This window comes from Aplidium turbinatum, chromosome 12 (genome assembly GCF_918807975.1).
Source record: "Aplidium turbinatum chromosome 12, kaAplTurb1.1, whole genome shotgun sequence".
NCBI classification, from domain to species: domain Eukaryota; kingdom Metazoa; phylum Chordata; class Ascidiacea; order Aplousobranchia; family Polyclinidae; genus Aplidium; species Aplidium turbinatum.
Genome location: NC_137483.1, coordinates 17302055 through 17327767, shown reverse-complemented (window position 1 = coordinate 17327767; position 25713 = coordinate 17302055). Strand labels below are relative to the sequence as shown.

At 38.0% G+C, this 25713-nt stretch overlaps 1 protein-coding gene across 1 annotated transcript; it reads left to right on the top strand.

Annotated features, from left to right (window-relative positions):
- Nucleotides 1-1924: 1924 nt before the first annotated feature.
- Nucleotides 1925-25486, top strand: LOC145780883 (protein farnesyltransferase subunit beta-like). Its single transcript, XM_082592536.1, has 11 exons — nucleotides 1925-2063; nucleotides 10867-10934; nucleotides 14535-14607; nucleotides 15096-15187; nucleotides 18065-18211; nucleotides 18962-19138; nucleotides 20185-20359; nucleotides 22608-22727; nucleotides 23561-23652; nucleotides 24544-24649; nucleotides 25184-25486. The coding sequence occupies exons 1-11, from the start codon at nucleotides 1983-1985 to the stop codon at nucleotides 25268-25270; spliced, it is 1218 nt and encodes a 405-aa protein (XP_082448662.1). The 5' UTR covers nucleotides 1925-1982; the 3' UTR covers nucleotides 25271-25486.
- The last annotated feature ends 227 nt before the right edge of the window (nucleotides 25487-25713 follow it).

Genomic DNA, 25713 nt, shown 5'->3' with positions numbered 1-25713 from the left:
TACACTGATGATCATGAATGATGAAAAATGTAGTGAAGATGATAATTATGAAAATGGTCTAAATGGCATGCGGGTGACTTCGGTATCGGAGCGGGATGGAGTTTCTTGAAATGAATTTCCAACCAAACTTCTGGAGAGTGATAGGCTTACAGCTTCATTGTTGAAGTACTCTTGCCAAATAAATCTACACAACAAAGTAACAGAGAGTTATAAGGTTCTGTGAACAAGTATATTATACTTGTTCAGTTAGGGCGGTAGTAGTCATTACAATGACGTGGGTTTGATTCCCACCTCTGCTATAGCTCTTTTTTCGTCTGTAATTACCAAACAAAGTTCAAAGTAATCAAAAAATAAAGAGCCCAAAATGTAGATACTAAACTCATGTTCAGCAAACAAACGTTTCGAAAACTATACTGTCTTCATCTTCAGTGATATAAATGTAAGCAATCCCTGATGCCGCATAGATTTAAATTGAATTGCGGTTGACGTCACAAAGACTCATCAACAAGCTATTATGAAAGTAAAAAACGTAATAGATTAATTTCGTATTGGTAACGTAATATTTAGTAACATAACATATTAGATTAGTAACTTAGATTAGTAAAGATTAGTTAACTTAGATTAACTTAGATGAGTAAAGATTAGTAACGTAATATTTTACTTTCATAATAGCTTGTTGATGAGTCTTTGTGACGTCAGACGCAATTCAATTTAAATCTATGCGGCATCAGGGATTGCTTACATTTATAACACTGAAGATGAAGACAGTATACCGTAGTTTTCGAAACGTTTGTTTGCTGAACATGAGTTTAGTATCTACATTTTGGGCTCTTTATTTTTTGATTAGATTAACCAGGCGTTCCAACCATTTTGCTCCAAAGTTCAAAGTAATTATTAATTCTCTGGCTGAATGCTGGAATGGTCACAATAGCAGATAACGTACAGATAACGTAGCATCTCATTGGTTCGTGGTTGGATTGGATACGCGCGTGGATTATTAGAAATCTGCTTGTTAAAGTGCCTACCCTTTTTTAACCAGGGCGGAATACCATAGTGATGCAAGCCGCGACGCGCAGCGTACGCGGCCGCTTTTGACTTTTTCGCCCCGTGCCGCGCCGCGTGGAAGGTTGAAATGACAAAGCCGCGCCGCTTGCCGCGTAAATTTTCAAGAAATTAACCTTTCGTAAACGTAAACTTTCAAGAAATTAAGCTTTCGTAAACTTAAACTTTCATCTTTTCAAGAAAATCAGTTATGAAACTTCAAAATTAAATTGGAAACACGGATCAGTTTTTTTTTCTTCTGAAACGGAAACCCTAAGCTGGAAAGCTAATGCAAATGCAAATTGCAAATGGCTTGCAGTTGACAGGGTTTTGGGGCTGGCTTGTCAGGGAAGCTGTACGAATGTTTTTGGTTAATAGCCTAGCTGATAAAGCCTAGCGCAACTACCGCATTAGTTACTATAACAGTTAGCCCAGTGAGTTTAGACTATAAGTTTTACTCTTGTTTGTGTACGGTAGTTCATATAGCCACTGACATTAAAATTGCATTATTGCTTACAAAAAGTGTTCAAAAGTTCTGATACTGGATCCAGGAACATTTTATTTGTCTTAGTTTGTATTATGTCTTAGAACTTAGATGCATTGCTGATAAGAGAATATGATCTGGTTAGCCTAGCCAATTAGTGCACAAATGTACTGGTAGCAGTGGTGGTAGGTTACCAGTTATATGCCATGGGTGCTTTTTGCTACAATTGACTTTCTAAAAAATAACGCGCTATAATATTTAAAAAAAATTTTGTCATTTGTCGTGTGCGGTGCAGTGCAGTGTCAAAGTTCCAGATAAATTGCGGTGCGCGGATAGATGAGTCAGTTGCGGTGCGGTGTGCGGATAAAAATTTTGGATTTGCTGCATCTCTAGCTATACCAGCTCCGAAAATTGCTGATTTTTGTGTTTTACAATTTTAAGAAAAACTTTTAACACAATGGCTTGGCTAGGAAAAGATGGCTTTACTAATAAGCTTTGTGATGATGAAGGATTTCCTACTTACAGTTCCATGGAACAAGTGAGCTATATTGAATCTTTAATGATATTGATATGTATAATTAGACTTACCATAATTTCTTGGGCATAATCCGGGACAAACTCAAAACTATAAATGAAATAACTGGACGAAAGGCCGAAGGCCTGAGCTTGGCAAATTTTTATTCCATGTTTAATTGTTTATATTTATAAGCTTTAATATTGAATAATAAAGTATTCTACTTAGATTGAATAAAAATTTTTATCACTTTTTTTAAAGGAAAATACATGTTAATTTAACCCTTTGCGGTCGTCTACAAATTTCCCTATGTGCGTTTGTTAGTCGTTTTCGAAATAACTAGCAAATAACTCGATTATTGCATATTTGAAGTACAAAAGTACATAATCACTGTAAGCAAATGATATGAGCCAGGTTCGGAAACTTGTATAATTTATTGATCAAGTTTTCACCACAATAAAAACGGCTTCTTCAGTTTCTTATTCAAATAGAATTCAAATAACTCGATTATTGCATATTTGAAGTAGCCTATATACAAAAGTACATAATGATTGTAAGCAAAGGATATGAGCCAGGTTCGGAAACTTGTGTAATTTATTGATCAAGTTTTCACCACAATAAAAACGGCTTCTTCAATTTCTTATTCAAATAGAATTCAAATAACTCGATTATTGCATATTTGAAGTAGCCTATATACAAAAGTATATACATAATGATTGTAAGCAAATGATATGAGCCAGGTACGATAACTTGTGTAATTTATTGATCAAGATTTCACCACAATAAAAACTGCTTCTTCAGTTTCTTATTCAAATACAATTTATTAGTTTCAAAGAGAGTCATTTGTATTTTTTTCTGTGTGATATTTTGTGAAGCATTTTTCTGGATGTAACCCAGGTTATCTCGAACATGTTTCACAGTGGTAGCCGGTCTGAATTCGTTTCATCTTTCTATCACTGCACAATCCTTTTGCTCTTCCATTGGGAATTTTTGCAATAAAATGACGCCCAGAAAGTCGTTCAGTTTCCAGCTCGTCGCAATGCTTTCCGTGTCTTCTTGAATTTTTGTTTCGGACACTTCCTACCAGCTGTGTAACAAGGTTTTTACGGAAAGTCTTGTGTCTTGCAGCATTCAAACCTTGCTGTTCCCTGTTGATGTTGTACAATAAAAAGCCATTGGCAATACCCACTTCAAGTAACCAAAAAAACATCTTACGCCACCGCTTAGCTGATTTCCTCAAAAACGCATAACTTCCACAGTAGTGATCGGCTCTGTCCACTCCACCCATATATTTTGTGAAACGTAATTCAATGAGTATTCCAAGTTGTGCTAAAGCTACACTGACCGTCTTCAGCCTGAACAAGTAGCCACAATATGTTTGCGAAAGCTTGCAGCAGCCTACCCCAGGCCCGGATTTAGGGGGAGCAGGTGCCCCGGGCCCCCCGACTTTTGAAGGGCCCCCTACGTGGAAAAAATGTGATTTTGTGTTATTTTTTCTTCCTTTCAGCCTTTGAAGTTTCTGCAAAATGCTGTGCATTGTGCAGAGTTGGTTTTTCTCGCCGTAGGCGCAAAAAAAATTTTTGCAGGGGGGTCCCCGATTTAAAAGTGCCCCGGCCCCCCTCCATCAGTTAAATCCGGCCCTGGCCTACCCTACGGTATGCCACTGCCAACTAAGGTACACGTGGTTTCCACTTTATTCAGTTTCGCAGCCTACCAATGCCTTGTTATCACGTGGTATTACGCAACGTGAAATTCTGCACAGTTCACTTTCAACACAACTACAGTAGGTTTTCTGACAACTAGATTTGCTTGGTTGACCAACCACAACTACTTTTATTTCGCATGCTTTGATCCTCTAAAAGAAGTAATAGCAACATATTTTCATAGCAAGTATGCTTGTTTGCCGAAAATTTACGTTTGGCAAGAAACGGTCGCCTTACGAATGTGCAAAGTCGAATTTTAGGAAAAGGCGAGCTATACTCGCCTTACGACTAAATCGGCAATTTTGAAAAGGCGAGCCAGACTCGCCTGTTGACCGCAAAGGGTTAAGCAACACTATGTCACAAATCAGACATTTATAAGTAAAAAAAGAAGGCAGTGGCTATTTGACCGGCTCCGGTCTTTGAATCTGAAACACTATTTGACCGGTCATGACGTCACTACATACGCACTTTTTTCTTTTTCTCTTTCAAAGCAAAAGACGATAAGCGCGTTAAGTTTTAAATTCAACACGTTTTCTTCAACAGAATCCGTGGCGCATACGTAACGTCTCGGGCTGCCATTCTAGGGGGAATGAGTTCAATTCTATCCGGAAGCGTTTTTTTTTTTTTTAAACTAAATTTTTGAAAGTGGAAAGTTGTCTTGAAGGGTTGGTTGAGATGATGATTTGAAACTTGACTGATTGTTGTGCGACAATGAGACTGGATTTAATTTTTAACTTCGGACTTCAGCGAAACGTCGGTATGGGAATGGGAACTTGTGTAACTTTGCATTGTGTATATTAATTGCATATTTCAAACATGTACCTATGTTCCTGTTACTGACAAATAAAACATTGATTGATTGATTGATTGAAACGTAATCTTACAGCCTATTAGAAGGTGTGATTTTTTCAGAGAATTTGTGCTAAGAAATGAAAGGAATTTGTTAAAAATAAAGACTAGAAAAAACTTTTTTAATTCGTTTTGAAACTTTTTTATTCACTTGTTGATTCATTCATATCAGTTTGTATTCTTTTGTAGTTAAAAAAAAAAAAAAAAAAAAGAACGCTTCCGGGTAGTGTCGAACTCATTCCCTCAAGAATGGCAGCCCGAGACGTTACGTATGCGCCACGGACTCAGTTGATGCCAACGTGTTGAATTTAAAACTTAACGCGCTTATCGTCTTTTGCTTTGAAAGAAAAAAGTACTTATGTAGTGACGTCATGACCGGTCAAATAGTGTTTCAGATTCAAAGACCGGAGCCGGTCAAATAGCCACTGCCAAAAAAGAACAAACACTGAGAACAAAAAAATAAGATTAACACTAACTCACAAATCAAACATTTATCGGGGGATGCATTCAGAAACCATTGGCTTCATCGTTTCATTGAAGTCAATAAAATAATGACGCAATAAATGTCACTCATTATTACCTAACTAAAGGATTTCTCAAGCTATGTGCGATATTTTACTCAACCTAATAAGCTAAAAAAATTAGGATATTAAAATAAGCCTCGAGTTAAAGCAAAGTTAAGCCTTTTGGGACGGAATTATTTCATAATTTTGCATCAGGTTGGAGTTAATTTTGAAAATTTCACTAAAGTAAAATTCCGGGACATTTTGCTAACCGGGACGGGACACCGGGACAGACGTTTACACCGGGACTGTCCCGGCCAAACCGGGACGTATGATAGGTCTATGTATAATTGTATATTGAAAAACAGAAATGCTATTAGTGAAATTATGCTAAATCTAGTCATTCAATATTTTTGTTGAACTTAAAAGTAATGTTTTTACTTTAACATTTAACAATTGTTTAGTTTTTAAATATTTTTGGAAAAGGAATTACTAGCCAACATGAACAACTCAATTTTGACTTTTAAACTGTTTAAAACGTGATTCAATATTAATGTGGGCCGTTTTTGACTTTTTTTCGAAATTCAAAAACGGCTAGTCCAAAAAGTGGCACATGCATGAAAAAATTACGTGTGCAAGATTTCATCAGTTTAGGGGTGCATCTTCTGCCCCCGCAGAAGGGTCAAACTTTCAATTTTTTGAAAAAAATGGGAAATTTCACTTTCCGTTTTAACATATTTTTTTTTATAATTTTTCTACTGGCTAGTTATAAATTGTAAGTGGGATGTACCCAGAACTTTCCTATGTAAAGGCATGTTCGAAGCTTAAGGTTTACTGCCCCAGCATCGACGACCAAAATGCTGAGTTTTCACCAATTTGAGATGCTATTTTGTCATTGCTCAATAAACAAACTTGTCGCAAAAGGGCGAGATGGTGTTAACGCTGTACGCTCATTTATGTTCTGTCCACTACCGTACCTTTGCAGGATGATACGAACTGACAAACTATAAGACATAATCTTGCTTAAAATAAAAGCAATAGTAGGCTACGTTTGATCGGATGCAGCTATAAAACACAATCCTATAGTTTACTTCAGAATAAAAGCAATATGATCTGCAGGTTCCGTAAATGGAATGTACTGTACAGTTCCACGTGAATTGTTATCATGATTTTGTTAACACAAATTTGTCATTTACAAACTATTAAACGTTCACTTGATAGGCTACTACAGAACCACATACAAGAGTATACTTTGTTTGACAGCAATGTAACGATAAAAAAGAACTTGTGTTAACAAAAAAAATGAAATTGTGTCAAAAATACAGCAAACAACAAGGTCTTTTAGCCAGTTCCCCAGATTTTGTTCAAATTTAGTTCTGGCTGAAGTCTAATGAATCATAAAATCTTGTTTCGACTGGAACCAAGGAATTTTTTTTCCTTGATTGTAATATTGCTTTAATGTAGGCTACCCATCTCTTTCAACGCTGTCCACCACATGTCATGAGCATCTGTTGTGTGTGGCAGAGAAAACGTAGAAAACAACTGTTGTGAAGGCATCTTTGTTTTGATGTGCTTTTTTATCACATTGCTGGCAACACCACGCATCGCTGGGGGTTCCGTAACTGGAATATTTTGCCAGTCTATCATCTCAAAGTAACGTTCGGAACTGAACTGCAATATTGACAGGGTGAATTTTTGCTGACGAGTGCTGTGAGGTGATAATATTCTTGAATTGAAAATTCTTCTCCATCCTATAGTTCCCTTACATACTCTTTGGTATAATATATGATTGCAATCAAAATGTTTTCAGGATGGGCATAAAACACATTCCTCTATATTACTTAGTTGAGGATATTGCGAGCTTTATTCGATAGCTTCTGAACAGAGTGTAGAATTTTAAAGAAATCTTTTTGGCCATTAGTGAAATTGCTTTCCTTTATAATGGCAAACCATACTGAAATATAAACATTCATAATATAGTCCACACATAGGCGTCGATTTTTTCTTAGAAGAGAGGAATTCTGGGTGGGCGAGAGTTTTCAAACAGATTTCATTGAATGTGTATTGCGTATGTTCGCAAATTCGCAATGGTTAGTCTTTGCCAGTCCTCGAAATTAGCGGCGGCACACCGCAATTGCCGTGGTAAATGCCGCCGCAAATGTCATAATGGCCATTTTGCTACGGCAGTAAAAATGCCGCCGCAAAATGAGCACTTAATTAGGACAAAAATTGTTCAAAATTTCTTCCTGTGTTATTTACTCGCGGCGGGAGTTTAATCAGCAGAAACATCGCACCAAGACCTCACCTCGGACTATTTTATTTGCTGTGAACACTCACTCAGTCTTCGAAATTAGCATATTTTTGCTTCGTCAAAAACGTTGCCGAGGCTAAACGGAAAAAGTTGAAGTTGCCTCGGCAATTGTTGTGAACGTTTATTATGAAAAAATTGTACCAAAACGAGAAGCGAAAAATATACTAGAGTAGTCTATCACATCCGCACTGTTTGATTTGTTGTGATGTAATAACACCAAAAGTAGCGATAAAGCGAGCAACGCGATACGCATGCTGTTACGGTAATTTACGTTAAATAACTCATGGGGAAAAAGTAAGTTCATTTTGGGTTGATTCAACGTTCGAGTCAACACAAATCGATTTAGTTTTTCCGGCGGGTTATAATGCGTAACATTAATGCCTAATTAGAAATTTACGTTTGTTTTAAATTAATTCGACATCTAGCGACGTTGAATTAACAGCTCTCTGCGAGAAGATTGCCTCGACTTACGTATACACTAACATAATTTTGGCACAATTGGGATACTGTGAGCAACGCAAAGTCTGTTTGATAAAGAACTAGTCAGAATCGGAATCATCAGATGCTGTGTCGGAGGATGAGGTTGTCGCGTCGTCACTGGAATACTTGCAGACGCAAAACTGCCCGTTCATGAACGCGATGCCATGTGATCAGAAGCATTATTTTTCTTTTCTGCCGAAGAACCGTTTATCCAATTTTGTACTACTTTTTTAACTTGTTCCCCGTAGCTTTTCTAGTTCCGATTTGTTTCAGTCATAAAATTCTTTACAAATTTTGCAAAATACCACCCTAACTTTTCCTTCTGTTTGATAAACTATAACAGGTAAATTCCACTTTTTAACTGTATCTTCCTTCACCATGATTTATATTCGCAACGACACCGGTAAACAATAAGCATTTGACGAAATAATAACTTTTGCGTAACAATCAGCCTAAGTTAGTATTTACAAGGTTGCAAACTTTTTACAGTTCACAAGAGCATTGTGAGCGCATGAAATAGCTTGCGTAATGCTCTGGGCTACCGCCGAGTGACACGATGAAGAAGAAGCGCATAAAATTTCGTTTGATTAAAGCATACAGCAATTGCCGCCGCAATCCAAGGTTTGTTGATTTGGCGAGTTTTTGCCGTCGCAGATGGAAGCTAATTTCGAGGGATGCTTTCTCACAAAGACTGTGTTTAGCGTCGCTGCAGCAATTAAGCTTTAATAGGTTTGATGTTTGCTTTCTTGCGATCTTATGAGCGCTGCTAAACTAAATAAATTCTTTTATGTTTTCCTTTGCGACCTAAAAAGCGCGTGACCTGTTATCTTTGAAGTGGCGCCTTCGGATTTGCCGCATTTTGATTTGTAAAAAGCGATTGTTTCAGTATTATACATCTTTAGTTTGTATCGGTTATTTTATTGTCATGTTCATTATGATGTCATACTCATATTCCCTTACGCTGACTCGGAACTGAAGTTTGATTGTGACGTAACGAAGGTGATACCATTCGGAGAAAAGATCAAACGTGGCTTTCTCTCACCAGGAATTGCCATTGCTTTGTTCTGTTGGATACCTAGCGAGAGACATAGTGTAAAACAAGAAGTTGCGCTGCAGTTGGTTGGATAATTCAGCGTTTAACTAAAACGGAAATAATTGTAACGAACACTTCATAAGTGTCATGAAAACAGGGTGGGCGAAAGATATTATGCCCACCCTCGTTTCACGGCAGGGTGGGCGTCGCCCACCCTGCCCACCCTATTTCGACGCCTATGAGTCCACACGTTCCACCAATACAGCTGACGCGTTAGATGCAACATATAAGCGTAGAAGCTATCAGGTCTGCTAGTATTGCCATATCTTTTATAAGATGCCTAAGAGGCAATTCATTACTATGGAGTAGGCATATTAACCATTAAAGTAGCTTTTGGAAATGATCTTCCAGGAGCTCTATCACGACGCCTTTTTGATCTGTGTTTATTGCGGTTCCATCGCATCCAATTGCCATTACATTATCGTAGCTAATTTTATTGGATCCAAGATATTCAAGAATCCCGGTAGCTATTGACACATTAGATCAGTTGGCTACAGTAAAATGACCATTGAAATGAGAACTTGGCTCCTCAAGTAAAGTATTGTGGCCGAGTGGTTAGCGCGTTGGGCTCGCAGTCGAGAGCCTGCATGTTCGACTCCAGCCACCCGCACTTGCTGTTGTTTCTCTGGGCAAGAAACTTTACGATAATTGCCTCTACCCAGTGATCGATTTCGAGTAATGAGTAGTACCAAATTTAAGTCATGAGCAGAGTAGACAACCGGTAACAGACATTGCAGTCGGCTGCAGCGTGGGTCAGGTGTACGTCGGAAGGCGTACATCGATGCATAGCGCTCAAGTCCGCTTTCCCGCAATGCAGGATAAAGATAATAAAACAAATCAAAAAAAATATTGTGCTCTTCAGCTGCGAAATGTTTTGGACGTCGACCGGCAATTTTATTTTGTTTGATGATTTAATCTTTTTGGCTATCAAAATATATGCTTTGCAAATTTATGCACATGATAGGCCTACTTTTCATTTGAGTTGCGACTCTCCTCGGAAAACGTTTAAAATTAGATTTTGTGGCCGATTTATCATGTTTATCAATCACCATTATGCGAGTTGTTCTTTGATCAAGAAGGAACTGTTGTTCTGTAACAGGGACACGATTTTCCTGCGGGCAAGTAGGCTACATTGCAGAAAATTGGAACACTCAGGCTACAACAACCGATTTCAAATATTTTTGCTTTGCAGATTCTTTCATTTGGTCCAAATTTTGCTGAAATTTAGGCCCACCTCTAGAATTTGACTTCAAAACGTTATTCATTTTTTTTGTAACTCTTTATCATAAATATGCACTGATGTTCATACCTCATTCGTATCATCCTGCAAAGTTAATGGACAGAACATAAATGAGCGTACAGCGTTAACACCATCTCGCCCTTTTGCGACAAGTTTGTTTGTTGAGCAATGACAAAATAGCATCTCAAATTGGTGAAAATGCAGCATTTTGGTCGTCGATGCTGGGGCAGTAAACCTTAAGCTTCGAACATGCCTTTACATAGGAAAGTTCTGGGTACATCCCACTTACAATTTATAACTAGCCAGTAGAAAAATTATAAAAAAAAATATGTTAAAACGGAAAGTGAAATTTCCCATTTTTTTTCAAAGAATTGAAAGTTTGACCCCCCTGCGGGGGCAGAAGATGCACCCCCAAACTGATGAAATCTTGCAGACGTAATTTTTTCATGCATGTGCCACTTTTTATGACTAGCCATTTTTGAATTTCGAAAAAAAGTCAAAAACGGCCCACCCTATTCAATATTGCACTGTTTTCGTTAACATGTGCTCATGCAGAACATCGTGTTTGAGATTCATCAACAGTCCTAATCAAAATATTTTCTTTTGAGCTGCTTCAAAATCAGTGATATGTTGAGATTAAATTTGTAGGCATCAGTTGAACACAGTGTTCTGCGAAAGTACAAGGATTTTGATGAGTTTTCAGATGTGCAGCCTGAGTGAGTAATATATGTTTTACTTTTGTTACACTGTTAATGTTTTAAACTTAATTATTATTATTATTATTAAAACATCTGTAATAAGGTTCTTTTCATTTTATTCAGTTAAATATCTTGGAACTGTAGTTTTAGTTATATATTCGTAAAACTTCTGAAACTTCAATTGTCTTCAAAGCAAGCTCAATAGTTGCAAAACCAATTCAAACCTTACTTATTTTCTTTAACTATTAACGACATTTTATAATTATGTATAGCAGTGGTTCTTAACCTTTACTAATCAGCCGAACCCTTACACTAATCTGCAAGCTTTCGTTGAACCCCAAATAATTTCCTGGCAACAAGACTTCAACAATCGGAAACTTCACTCTGTCAATCTCGGCGACCGGGCCTGCGTCAGTGATTCAAAGCCTCTACAAGTATGCGAAACTGCCAGGATCAAGCTCTGCAAGAAGCGTTCCCTGTCCGAGGATAAAGATTCAATCAATCAATTGATGAGTAATATCATCACTGCTATTGTGTTCTCAAGTCTTTAAAATGTTTGGATTGATATTTTTTCACTAAATAAATAAGAATCAGGAAAATTGCGTATACTTGGTAATTTATACATATTTTCCTACAGACCAACATTGTTTTCGGGATCCATTACGCCAAGGTTTTTTTTTTTTTGCATGAAACTATGTGAAAATAATCAGTAGGTATGCAGGAGCTAACCATGTCAAATGGAAGCAAATTTATTCCAAAATAAACGTGCAATTGAAAAATTTGTTGTTTCGAATTTCCCCAACTGCGCATTTACGCATTAGGGATTTTCCCCTTCCACGAAAATCCTTCACTATCACAATCTTCTTCCGTACTTCCGAAGTTGATGGAATTTTCACCGGAAACAAATTGTTTTGTAAGGTAGACGCAAGTAGCTAGAAGTGGATTACCACCAAAAAAATATATCTTCAGAATCAAAGAGTGGGTGATGAAAAACATTTCGTGTTTCAAAAAAAAGTTTGTGGTTAGGGGAATGACCATACAGTGATGACATTCAAGATGGTAATTGTTTACAGCAGTGGTTCTCAAAGGGGTGGAATCTGCCCCTGGAGAGGGGAGGCGTTTTGATTTTGCAGGGGAGGTATGATTACCTCTGCTTAAGGGTAAACGATTTCGTCAAAGAGCTCGTATCTTCGTGGTAGCATTTCCTACCTCATACCTGGTGGAAAAAGGATTCAGCTGTGTTGTTCTGCTACATACCAAACAGCGAAACCCACTTGACATATCCATAAGAGGTGATCTTTGAATGTTTTTCACTGGCTTTACACCGGATGTGAAAAAATTGGCACTTTGTCATCGAGCCCAGGATTCATACTGACTACCAGTAGGCCTATAGGGCTCGCAAATATATATTTGCTTTTTATCAAATATAGTTACTACTTACTAGTCTCTAAAACCCTTACTTACAGCCTGTTTCACCCTAAAAGGGTGAAAACAGAAATATAATTATATTTGAATAAGGACCTTCTGATGATCCCCTTTTAGGGTAAAACAGGCTGTAAGGGTTTTAGAGACTGGTAACTAGCCTATATTTGATGTAATTATATCGCTCTGCTTGGCTTTTTGCTTTGCATTGAGCACTTTTTGTAGTACCGTATTAATAGTACCGGTATTTATTGTTTTATATTCGGTTTCGTAATTAACCGTTTTTGTTGGAGGTAGTAAAATTTTGCCAGTTCATGAAGGGGGCGTTGGGCCAAAAAAGGTTGAGAAACACTGGTTTACAGTCTTGCAAACTCGAGGAGAGTATTAAAGCCGCACTTTTGCCGGCACTCACGTAATTACTCCGCCAGATTCCAACTAGACCTACGTAAAAGTGATATTTTTTACTTAAATAAACAAATATAGACTCTCGCCAACAACTTCGTTCATGGATCGTTGTAGATCAGCATCTCCCAGTTCTTGATTAATTATCGTTGTCATATGTAAAATGCAATGCAGTCAATATGTCTTCTTCTAATGGAATTTCTAGAAGGTCACTCACAGAGTTACACTGTTTAGTTAGAATCAAGGTCAGGTATGTTTCGCCTTGTTCTTTTGTGTTAATCGGATTTACTTTGAACAAATTTGGCCCAGTCACTACGTCCACTCATCCAGTCACTCGGATTCCTGTGGCAGTAAATATTTTGTTGGAGCAGCTTGCTGATCTTTTGGCCAATGATCGACATGGAGAATATTAGCATTGCTGAATATTGAATGGAGAATATTGAATAATAGCCAAGGCAATGTGCAGGTCCGGTAATATTTGTACAAGCTCTGTTTAAGCGGTGTTTTCAACCATATTTAAAATTGGAAGTGTGAAACGGTAAGAAAACCATGCAAGCACTTTCAATCCCAACACAACAAAGTCACTCTGCAAATATATGCAGAAAGCTTGCACCAATTGATTATGGTATTCGACTTTGTGCTTTCGAGCAATGACTTGGGGAAGATGATGTGAGAAGATGATCTGATGGGGAAGAATCCGTAGCTTCTGTCCATGTGAAAAAATTCAATGTTCCAGCAATCAACGTTCATGCTAAATCTTACTACAAACTTGTGAACTTAAATTCTGACCAAACCAACAAACCACCAGCAATTCGACACCCTCGGTAACGGGGACATCACCGGATAAAAACTGGACTACTACTATTACTACAGTAACTGCAACATCGAAAAAATCAGAGAAGAAAAGCTCATTATGCGCCACCCATGCCGCAATTAAGCTGTGAAGCGCCACATAAAGCTTGTGACCGAAGCTTCATCAGCAGTAGCTGGCTTCAACAGACGTGACGGTCTGATCAGGCTAAAGATTTGGTCACGAAAACTGATGAAGCAATACAATACCAAAAAGCAATTTCAATCTTAGGTCCTCCTGCCCATACCATTTCCCCCTGCATAAAACTGGCATTTAACGTCTGTTGTCTAGGCTATTGTAATATTATGAAACCCAATTTCATATTTGTTTGTTGTTACCATCCTGTGCTTGTGCTTGCTCTAAAACCACTCAAATGTGTATTTCATCGGTTAGAGATATATCATACTCATTATGCTGATTTCTTGTGGAGTGATTATGTTATGGTGATGTTAAACTGTGCATAATGCTATGTGTTATTCATATTTGACCTGAAAATTACATTTTGTGAAAATAACCATATATCTAGCAAAATTTCAAGAAAAAACTTCTTGAGACAGATAGGAAAGTGCACATTCTGCTTCTTTTGGCAATAAAATTAACTCCCTAGCATCACCGCTCACAGAGTTATGGCATTTTTATGGGATTTGACCCCCGCATGACCTTTGCGTCAAGGTTGTCACCTGACTATTCGAGGCAACTTCCCAAAACCACTTTTAAACTTAGTTTTGGGACCAAAGGCAACTATTGAGAGGGGACGTTTTTTGAATTAGTGATTTTTATTTTTTTCACTCCACCCTAATGTACAACAGGATATAATTCTTAAGGTTGGTGAATTTTTACAGATTTTAGGGTAGAGGACAGAGGTACCGTACTACATTTAATATCTATAATACATTTAATAACTAAAACATTAAATACTAAAATACATTTAATATCTTTTTCAGAATAATTTTACAGAAAGAAAATCACATTAAATTTCTACGGCAAGGACTGGAGCATATTTCAAAGCAATACGAGGTATATCTTTACACAAGTTAATCTTAGACAGTAAACTGCATATAGCAAAATGTTCATTGGGTATATAGCCTACTGTACATAGCTATACCCTTTTTTAGCTTGAGAGTATGTATGATTAAGTATGTATATTGTATATGTTGATTTAAAATGCTTTTATATACTTTCAATTGCACTGTAAACACATATACATGTATTTAAGTAAAAAAGGAGTAAAATATATTATAAACAGACCCCAACCACTTTATAGTGCTCGACTAATGCGGAAGAAGTTTAAGGCTGTTGAGTGTTGATTCAAATGCTTTATTTGAGCGTTGATTCAAATGCTTCAAATGCAAAAAATACACAATGCTTTATTTGAGCGTTGATTCAAATGCAAAAAATACACAATGCTTTATTTTCAATTGTAAGGCACCAGTCATGTTAAACACAAATTGTTGTTAACATCACTTTCTCTTGTTATAAATGCAAAACTATTTTTGCTTTGCCAGTGCTTGGATGCAAGTAGACCTTGGCTGTGTTACTGGATAGTCCACAGCCTTGCACTTTTGGATGATCCAATTTCCGATAAGCAAAAGTCAAGGTGTTTAATTGTACTACTGTAGTGTGTAGGTTTTAATTTTCTTGTGTTACTGAAAATATCACTAAAATGAATGCTTACTGAAGTGTTATAGGTGCAATAATATATACATACACTATACCTTATTATTATATGTATAAAATTAGTAATGTCACATAACTTTTATGGTATATATGTGTTGTATAATACTATACCTGTCTTACACTACAATATAAGGAAAAGAGTAACAAATTACAAATATGTAGGAAATATAACACTCTTTTACTGACATTTATTTGATTTTGTTATTCTTTCCTGTCTTTCTAGGTTGGGTCTGCTACTATTCGGCGAGTCCGATTCGGCTAATCCGATTCGGCGAGTTCCCTATTCTGCGAGAGCCTTTTTCGGCGAGTGCCCTATTCGGCAAGTTTTTGAAATTTTATTTTTGAAAGGGAATTATCGGGTACCGTAGCCTAATTATAATTGCCGTTTTTACATCGTTAAACGTTGAAATCGTGCAGAAAAGAATAAAAATAAAATGTTTAAACTATTAAATTAAAATTCGTCATGTCAGTCATGTCATATTTTTATTTCTGACCATCATATGAAAAACAATACATGTCAACATAGCTAAGGTAGAAGCGACAAAACGCGAACGTTAAAACGTGCTTGTGACCGAAGTAAGTTATTGAGTTGAAAGATATTTGGCACGGTCGCAACACTTTCAGAAAAATTTAAGAAATGAACGGAAAATAAAAAAAAGAAAATGTTACAAAAAAAAAATCATGTTTAATGTCTATAAGTTAGTACTTTTGAATAGTTAAAATGATTAGTTGTTTGGATCAACAAATGTGTACCCTACAGCTTGGATTGAAAGGAAATTATCGGGTACCGTAGCCTAGTTATCCCAACCAGCAGAAATTGCCGTTTTTACATCGATTTAACGTCGCTAAAGGTTGAAATCGTGTAGAAAAGAGAACATTGCTGACTAGGATACGTTGAAACTGGGAAACATTCACAGAAGCTCTTCGATTTGTTCCGGGAACCCATTTAGCCTAACAGTTCATTTGTACATTGATTCAACGTCTGAATACATTATCTTGAAAATGCAACGTATCGAAGGGCTTCTGTGAATGTTTCTCAGTTTCAACGCAGGCCCTAAAACTCGCGTTTTTTTCCGGCAGCCATCGTGGCCTATCGAGAGCTCCTTCTCGGCAGCCAAATCTGCGTGCTTGGAGGCCAAAATACAATAACGATAGCACAAGTAAATAGCATTAAATTTGCAACAATGTTAAAATGATCACTTAGCGTTGTTGAAGTCTGGGCGACGTCCTGCAATAGAATCGTTGTACCACGCAATAAATGCTTTATCGAGATTGTAATCCGGTATTGCGGGACCATCTAACGACCCTAAATTGTTCTAACTGCTCGCAGCTCAGTGAATTGTTTCAACTGCATACCGCCTTTCATAAAACCTGACCATTCATTCCATTATGATGTCACCATTGAGGGTGTGAAGTCACTAACCCACAGCGTTCTCAACTATGAAGACACGTGTTTTACCCACGGATGTCAACTAACCTAGTTCTCCTTTTTAACAACGATTCAATATCCGACAACATTGAATCGATATAAAAACGACAATATTGCTAGCCGATGTAAATTAGCACTTCGGATTAACACTTCATCAAAATTAACATCGGGAATTGCAAACAAGACTTACAGCGCTGGTGATCGCAGCTGGATATATTCAATACAACAGTAGTGACTATGATGCGCTGACCTAATTCTGCGTCACTCTTTGATACTACATATTTTCGACATTCAATCCACGATCATTCTATTGCGAAATTAAATAATTGGCTAGAAGAAACTTGCGAAGAAGAAGCTAGAAGAAGAAGCGGCCAAACTTGGCCGACGTTGGAGGTAGCACAGGCGGTCATTCAAGCACTACTTAGCGACCATGGCCACCGGCTGCTTTAAGGCTTGCAACGTATCCTGGTCATCAAAGTTCTCTTTTCTACACGATTTCTACGTTTAGCGACGTTAAAACGATAGGCCACACATTTGGTTAGCCTTTTCATTCTGTAACTACAATGTAAAAATGAACTGTTAGGCTAACTGGGTTCCTGGAACAAATTTTTGCTGGTAGGGATAACTAGGCTACGGTACCCGATAATTTCCTTTCAATCCAAGCTGTAGGCCACACATTTGTTGATCCAACCTAATCATTTTAACTATTCAAAAGTACTAACTTATAGACATTAAACATGATTTTTTTTTGTAACATTTTATTTTTTTTATTTTCCCTTCACATCTTAAATTTTTCTGAAGGTGTTGCGACCGTGCCAAATATCTTTCAACTCAATAACTTACTTTAGTCACAAGCACGTTTTAACGTTCGCGTTTTGTCGCTTCTACCTTAAAAACAACTGAACGGACATGACAAATTCAAGCACGTTTTAACGTTCGCGTTTGGTCGCTTTTACCTTTGCTATGTTGACGTGTATTGTTTTTGATATGATGGTCAGAAATAAAAACAACTCAACTGAACTGACATGACGAATTTTAATTTAATAGTTTAAACATTTTATTTTTATTCCTTTCTGCACGTTCAGCGACATTAAAACGATGTGAAAACAGTTAGGCTACGGTACCCGATAATTCCCTTTCAAAAATAAAATTTCAAAAACTCGCCGAATAGGGCACTCGCCGAAAAAGGCTCTCGCCGAATAGGGAACTCGCCGAATCGGATTAGCCGAATCGGATTAGCTGAATCGGACTCGCCGAAACGGGCCATTCCGTTCTAGGTTTGCCATCTAGACAAATAGGTCTGGTTAAGTTGATATCCATCCACTTATGAACCGCTCTCAAATTCTTAATTTGTGATCTGGCTTTCAGAGTATGCAAATTCTTGGCAAAATGCCAGCACCCGAATGGTGGCTTTGGCGGGGGACCGGGTCAGATCGCCCACCTAGCACCAACCTATGCTGCTGTCAACTGTCTCTGCACGTTGGCTACACCAGAAGCGTACTCTGTAGTAAACAGGTTAGTATTTTTTAAGTATACTTTCATTAGCAAAACTTGTTAAATTTAGGTTTAATAGCTGTTTTAGCTGAACAGCACTAATCATTTATTGACGTTTTATACCTTACAAGGTGTTACCAATCTTTTCCATTCAATGGCGTCGTGAAATATCACTTATTAATGCTATTATCGATGCTTTTTTTAGTCACCACGCTCTACTAATAATAATAACTGAAATTTAACTCAACCAGATGTGTACAGAGTGAAATGTCTGAACTCTGTTCTACTAAAAAAATCTGTCACTCCAAACTTCACTCACTGTTTCACATATTTTTGGGATATTGATAAAAAGACAATCGAAAATCAACCAAACATTTATTGCAAAAATAATTATTTATAACAAGTACAGTACAGTGTAAATATTTGTAGGCTGAAAGTATCAACTAGCAAAAAAATCAGACTCCGGCTGCTGTTTTTGCCAAGAATTTCAGACTCCCATTTACTCCGGCTCCTGCGCACCTCTGATTTTAGCCTGATATCAACGATCCGACAATGGCACTAATGGCACTATTTTCAGATTCCTGATTGTTAATGAGGGCCTATTTACAGGGCCTGTTTAAGACGTTCAACTGTTAAATTTATTTGTAAATATGTGTAATATATTATTATAATGCTACATTTTTTTGTGTTGTGGTTGTGCTTTGTCTGTGGTACAAGAACGCGAAGTCACTCTCAATATTTGAACAACTTCAAAAGCATCTTTTTTTAAAGGGAAAAGCTCTTAGAGTTTTTGTGGAGAATGCGGAACAACGACGGGAGTTTTGCCATGCACGATGGAGGGGAAGCGGACACCAGAAGCATCTACTGCGCTGTTTCGGCCGCAGCATTGTGTGGGATCTTAGAAAATTGCGGTGATTTGTTTGATAACAGCTCACAATGGATCGTGGGGTGAGAAGAGCAAGATGTATGCTATGTGTGTGTGCTTTTTTTTAAACGATTAGATTCCACTCCTATTGCTTAGGTTTTACCAGCGATAGTTCAGCTGCAAACCTCAGCTCGGTATTCGAGCGTGATGACTGATGATCATTCATGATATCTAATCATAGATCGTGCTGACTGGCAGGATCAAGTTTAAGAAGTTTGTTTTCCATATAATCCGATCATAGATATTTTGCAATCAACTGTAATAAACAAATATATATAAAGCTTTGGTAGAAAGTTTTCTTTGTTGAACCATAGAGAAATAAAACATAGTAACTTTAGCGGGTTTAGCATACTATATTTCACACAAAATATAACATAATTAAAATAAAATAAACTCAAACGTTTTCGACACGTACGTGTGTCCTCATCAGGAATTAAATCTGCAATACATAAAATGAAAAATCGTAAGATAAATTTGACTATGAGTACTATGCACTGTAACTGTAACGACACTCTGGACTGAAAGCACAAACTGAACAAATGATACGAGAATGATTGCGAGTAAATTATGCGGTGGGAAACAGATCACATGAGGTGTAGACTACAGGCATTGGACAAAACAATTAGAACACACACAAAAGGAACGATGAGCCACAGGCGAATAAGTGCCGGTTGAGAGATGGGTTGTTACGTTTGATTCTTAAGGCTTCCATGATCTTAGTCTGAAAAATATATAAATATATTTAACAAATATATATGTAGATAAATAAGTAACTGCAGACAGAACGCCACTGTTTCGACCTTACGGTCTCCTCAGTGCAGTAAATCGTACACTTGACAGAAACGCTTTATTACTATGTTAGTAATGCAGCATGGTCATTTTTCCATTTGTAGTACGCATAGGAACCACATTTAGGTACTTTCACCCTTGCCAAAGTGCTCAAACTGCCGAAGCGGTGATCTATGCGCAATGCCACAGGTAGATAAGTAGACGTTTTACAAATCAACGTTGAAAAGTTATCCTTTTTTTAAAGCAATTTAATCTAGATTAAATCAGGTTTAATTTACAGTTGTCAAACCTACGAGGGGGGTCTTGGAGGCTGCCATGGTGTGGAAGCCCACGGGGGTTACACGTTTTGTGGGTACGCTGCCTTGACCATATTGGGCCATTCCAAGCTGTTGGACACTGACCGGCTGTTACGGTGGGTCGTTAACCGTCAGATGGTGTTTGAAGGTGGATTTCAGGTCAGAAGAATATTTTATTTTTATAAACAAAACAAGAATCTGACTAGACGGAGGTTTGTCATTGCTCGAAGCTGCAGTACTTTTTGTCTGACTCTCTTCAGGAGCCAAAGATTCAACCTAATTGTGGTGGGGTATGTACTTCTTCTTTTGTTTGAGACTAGATCAAATCAAATTTCAGGGCAGGTGCTGGAGAGCCAGGTGAGTGTAGCTTCGTCCAGCGTTGCTATACCATGCGTTCCATTTGGTGCCTTGTAGATGGGGCATTTGAGAACGACATGGTCAGCAGTTTGTTCCTCCGTGTCGCATTTGCAGGCCGATGAGGGAGCCAGACCCCACTTGTGCATGTTGGAATGGAAGCAACCGACCCCGGTTCAGATTCTGTTGAGCTTGACCCAAGTCGGCCGGGGCAGGTCCATACCAGGGGGGCGCGCCACCGGGTGGGGTATAAAACCATGTAGTTTGGTGTCGGTGGCGCACCACGCTGCCTTCCAAGTGTCTTCCATGAAGTCAAGCTTTGGAAGAGAGCCAGATGAAAATTAGGGGAAGGCCGGGCAAACTGGGCATGCTAACTTCAAAGTGCTTTATTCGAGCAAACAAATCAGATACCATGGACCAGTTGGACCTGTTGCGTTTTTTGAATTAACATGTCACTAACAACTGCCCAGACTATGAAACTTAAGTTAATAAAAAAAAAAAATTTTTATTCTACTGTAGGTGTCCATTTTCCCCGTCCGTGAAGCAAAACGGACATAGTATATGACGCTTTGCTTCGAAGTTTATTTTGTTAATTAAGTTCCAAATCAAGCAATTTTCTGTAAACTTGTTAGAATGAATATCCATAAATAAAAATTTCAAGTTTCGTAACCAGTAAAGATATTTTAAACAAAGTTTTTGCCGTCATAAAGGCAGTTTTTTTCAGTTGTTATTTAAATACAGTGGAATCAAACTAACTGCTTGTCAAACAGTGTTTGACAAGTGCATCTTTACTGTTTCAGGTCTCCAAAACAGACTAGCTATCTGTTTAAAAACAATTTTCACGCTACAAAAGACTGATACGTCTTTTAGGCTGTCTTGCAAGTGATTTCCATATGTCCGTTTTGCTCCAAACAAGCTACCTAAGAAAGCATCAACAACAGTGCCACGCCGACTTTGAATTTAAAATTATTGCCAGAGAAAATGACGCGGTACAATTACGTTTCAAAGAGGCCATATTCATAAGCAGACAAAATTCAAAAATCAACAACCGCGCCGAAAGGGAAGAACTACGTCACCTAATCTACTAACAACTGATTCAACAAAATTTCACAGCAATAGCGCGTAACAGCACAGAAAAATTCAACAGCCGGCAGCCTCAAGCTAAACCAAAGAGCCACATTAAATTTAAAGAACCACTCACTGAATTCAACACCATTCGTCATAGCACATGACTAGGGAACTGTGTTCCGAAAGCTAGTGTAATTCGATATTGCCACAACGAACTCGCAGCATCAGGCTAAAACAGATCGTTAGAATCTACACTGTGAAGTAAGCAACGGTCATGCTGCTAAAAGCGAAACTTAATCAATTGCACTACCTAAGAAAGTCTGTAATTATAAGCAAAAACATAATATGTAGAAAGCTCAGTTTTTGGAGGATGGTGATCCATTGTCCACTAATGTTCAAAACTAAAAAAGATGCAGAAGTTTTCAAAAGACACCTAAATATCACTTTAGCAGAGAAGGTTATATTTCAAAGTACCGTACTGAGAAAGCTGTTTTGATCTCTTTTCCGCCGGGTGCGGCACGAAAGTTTCAATTTTTTTTTTGTGTGAAATATTCTTTCGAATATTTTTAGAAGATAGAGAAAAAAAGTGTTACTTTTATTTGTAGTTTTTTCAAAAAAGCAAATGTCCGTTTTGCCCCACTTTCCCCTACTGCAGGCTGCAGCTCTGAGCAATGAGAAGCCTTATCGTTATATTCAAGTCCTGTGCCACAAACCAACTCATCAAACAAGAATCGTATGCAGGCCATGTCAAGCAAGCTTAACTAGATCTTTGCTTATATACTAGATCAGCCTTTATATAACTTGCTATACTTACTTGTTACTTTTATAACTAGATCAAACTTAACTACCGTAGTGCATCTTGAAACTTCATTTCAGTTGATTAGACTTTTTTAATATGAAGCTCAGTTTTGTTGTGTGAAAGTGTATTTTGTGAAAACATGCATACTCTACGTATTGTGGTGCACAAATCATTTTTTTGCTCCAGGGACGGACAAACAAACTGGTGGATGGATGTTACTCGTTCTGGCAAGGGGGCCTCTTACCTTTACTTCACAGTACGCTTTCTAGAGAAGGTGGTGTGGAAGGAGAGATTGTGGGAACGAAGGTATTAAAATATGCCGATTTATTAAATATGTCTTGATTTATGGTTTTGCTCAGTTATGAGTCTCTTAATTTCCTTTTTTTATTTGACCCACACCAGGCTTCGTTTGTTGTAATCCTCGGCATTAGTTCCAGAGGTTAAAAATCAAAATTTCGATTTAGTTTTGCTACTTTACTTCACATTTTTTTGTAAACTGGAAAGAAGATCAGAGAAGATAATAATGTGCCCCTTCAGTGTAGCACCTTGGCCGTGTTGTATTCTCATACGCGTTGTTTTATTGGTCTTTGGCGTATACCGAGTCGAATGCTTTTAAGCGAACGAGGAAGCTATGCTTTCGGTGGGCGTCGAACAGATGTCCTTTCGGTCATGGAGGAGTTACTTTCACCTCTAGTCCATGTTTATCTGGCAGGCGTCCAATGGGTCCTTTTTCATTTGGCAGGCTTTTAATAAGCAATCACGTTATTCCATTCAGGCGCTGCAGTCATTATTGCGCTGTGTTCCTATCAAGCGCTGTAAGATTGGCATTTCCATTTCAAGGTCCGCAAATGGGTTTGTTTGTTTGTCGTATCCAGGCTTACACCCGGTAGTTAAAGATTTAGATTAAGTGGACGGGAAGGCAAGGAAGCCAATCTTCGTGTCCACCTTCAGGCATGCCTTTAAGTGTCTTGCCACAGACACAGCCGCATGCTCTTGAGCGGTGTCGAACCGGCGCCCCTTCGATTGCCGTTCCAGTGTTCTCACCACTCGGCTATGCAGCAAAAAAATTCTCTAATAAGTAAAGGAGTGACATTGAAACGCGAATATCGATTTCAGCGACATATTGATTTTCTTTCCAGCACGAATGGTTGTACAATCAAGAAGCCTTACAACACTACGTGTTGCTCTGTTGCCAGAGCGCCTTTGGAGGTTTGATCGACAAGCCAGGGAAGTGAGTTACTGAAACTGACGGCTGTTTTCGTTTTAAGTCGATGGTGACACGACTATGTAACAGAAATAGTAAATTTGATTCCAATAAATTTATTTTTTAACATAAAAGTTCAAATTACACACAATGGTTTTAAAGGCATACTAAATGAAATTTTCAAACGGGAATTAAGCATTAAAATGCGTAAACTGAACATTCAAGAATACATTTTAAAAAAAATACCGAAAAAAAAAAAGATTAAATGGCGCTGGCAAGGCCCAAAGTCCAATGTTTCATTTTTTTTCAAAATGACCAAAAAGTGCAAACACAGCTCGAGAATACGTCACAAAAGACAGCAACAACAAAAGCCACGTTACAACATCTGATGTTTTAACATCAGATCTGAGGTTTTGAACAAACTGTCTGATGTTTTGACGTTGAAATCTGATGTTTTGATGTACATACATACATAGCCTACAGTTGAATCGCCGGCAGTAACAACTGTTGCGTGATCAGCTGATTGCTCGTCTTTTGTTACGTAGACTGTACAGTTGCACGCTTCGCTGCTCAGGCCCATTCTGGTTTTGAAAGCTCTGACAAAAGTACGCGCGGAATGCTGGTCAGACCGCAATAGGGCAAAATTTTATTGAAAATCGTTTTATGGTAGCATGTTAAACACAAAGAACGTGGAAAATCGCCAAGTCAGGTTTTTCCTTTAGTATCCCTGACAAGCTTTTAGTGGTGGCTCCAGTGAAATCAACAACACCGATAGTAGAATAAGGATTTTTGTTTACCTAAGCACCAGTCTTCCATGAAATGTCTGCGTGCACTGCTGTGATACTCGTGTCTTTTTAATCGCAAAAGTGTGTGTCAATCTTATTTGCATCTTTCAACTTTTTCCATTGTACTTTCCAGAGCACCTGATTACTACCATACTTGCTATACATTAAGCGGATTATCATCTTCCCAACATAATCCTGATGGGCACATAGTCAATATTGGACCAACTGTTGATCGATTAGTGAGTTTTGCTAGCTATGTAGTAGATGATGCAAACAATATACTATACAGGTGTGGTTATAAGATACTTCACAAAGAAAATTAAAAATTGTAGGCAAACAGTTACTAAGGGAAGACACATGACCCCCCTCCTATCGTGGGATGAGGAAATTGGACGCACGTCGCACACATATACCACAGTTAATGGTTTCTATGGTCCACAGTATTTGAGTGGGCGCGTGGTTGCAAGGGAAACAATCGTTACCCTACATCGGCAATGCAATTCTTGTGTTTCTGCCACTTGTCATCGTCTGGCACAAGAGGTAAAGCCTACTGATGAGGGGAGCTGTAGTTGAAGTGGGAAGTAGCCAGATGCAGAAAAGCTATGCGTTTCTGCTCTACTTGAAGCCGGTCCAAATATGTGTCACTGTCTTCAAGTGAAATGGCGGTATTGTCACTTGTAGTCGAGACATTCGCAGTGGAAAATTGATGTTAATCTTAACAACGTGCACTAAAATGACTGAACAATGAACACTGAACACGCTATCGTTTTTAGGTTGAAACTCATCCAGCCTTCAACATCATTAATGAAGCAGTTACAAAAGCACTCATTTATTTTAAAGACATTCCTTTTGATCAATGAAGATCAATTTCCTATGAAGACAATCGAATAAGTCGCGATTTTGTTGGCAATTTCATTATGTAAAGCATAGTGCATTGGTCCAATACAAGTCGTCAAACATTGAAAAGATTGTAACTGACCACAAGCGAATTTGCTTAAGTAGCTTCACATCTTACATGTTGCACCAATTACCGTCATGAAGGCGGGCAGTTCATGAATACAACAAACTTTGTTTAATCTGGTTGTGGTCGACTACTTTGGCTTATCCAGATAAGGTAAAGAGCTAGGTTACCAATGGCAGTGGCAACTGGTGAATCTTTTCTTCGTAGTTACCGATGGATGGTTAAAAACATGTTTGTCTAATTTGGATTGGCACCTTCTACATTACGCTTCTAGAACACATTAAGTTACCACCATATTGTAAGTACCGTAGTGATGTTGCAGGCAGAAAAAATATGTCTCCT

Excerpts from the sequence above, each read along its gene's own strand:
- LOC145780883 (XM_082592536.1), top strand. The coding sequence starts at position 1,983 with ATGGCTTGGCTAGGAAAAGATGGCTTTACTAATAAGCTTTGTGATGAT. Across the intron at positions 22,728-23,560 it reads GAGAGATTGTGGGAACGAAG|CACGAATGGTTGTACAATCA; the intron begins GTATTAAAATAT and ends TTTTCTTTCCAG. Across the intron at positions 23,653-24,543 it reads TTGATCGACAAGCCAGGGAA|AGCACCTGATTACTACCATA; the intron begins GTGAGTTACTGA and ends TGTACTTTCCAG.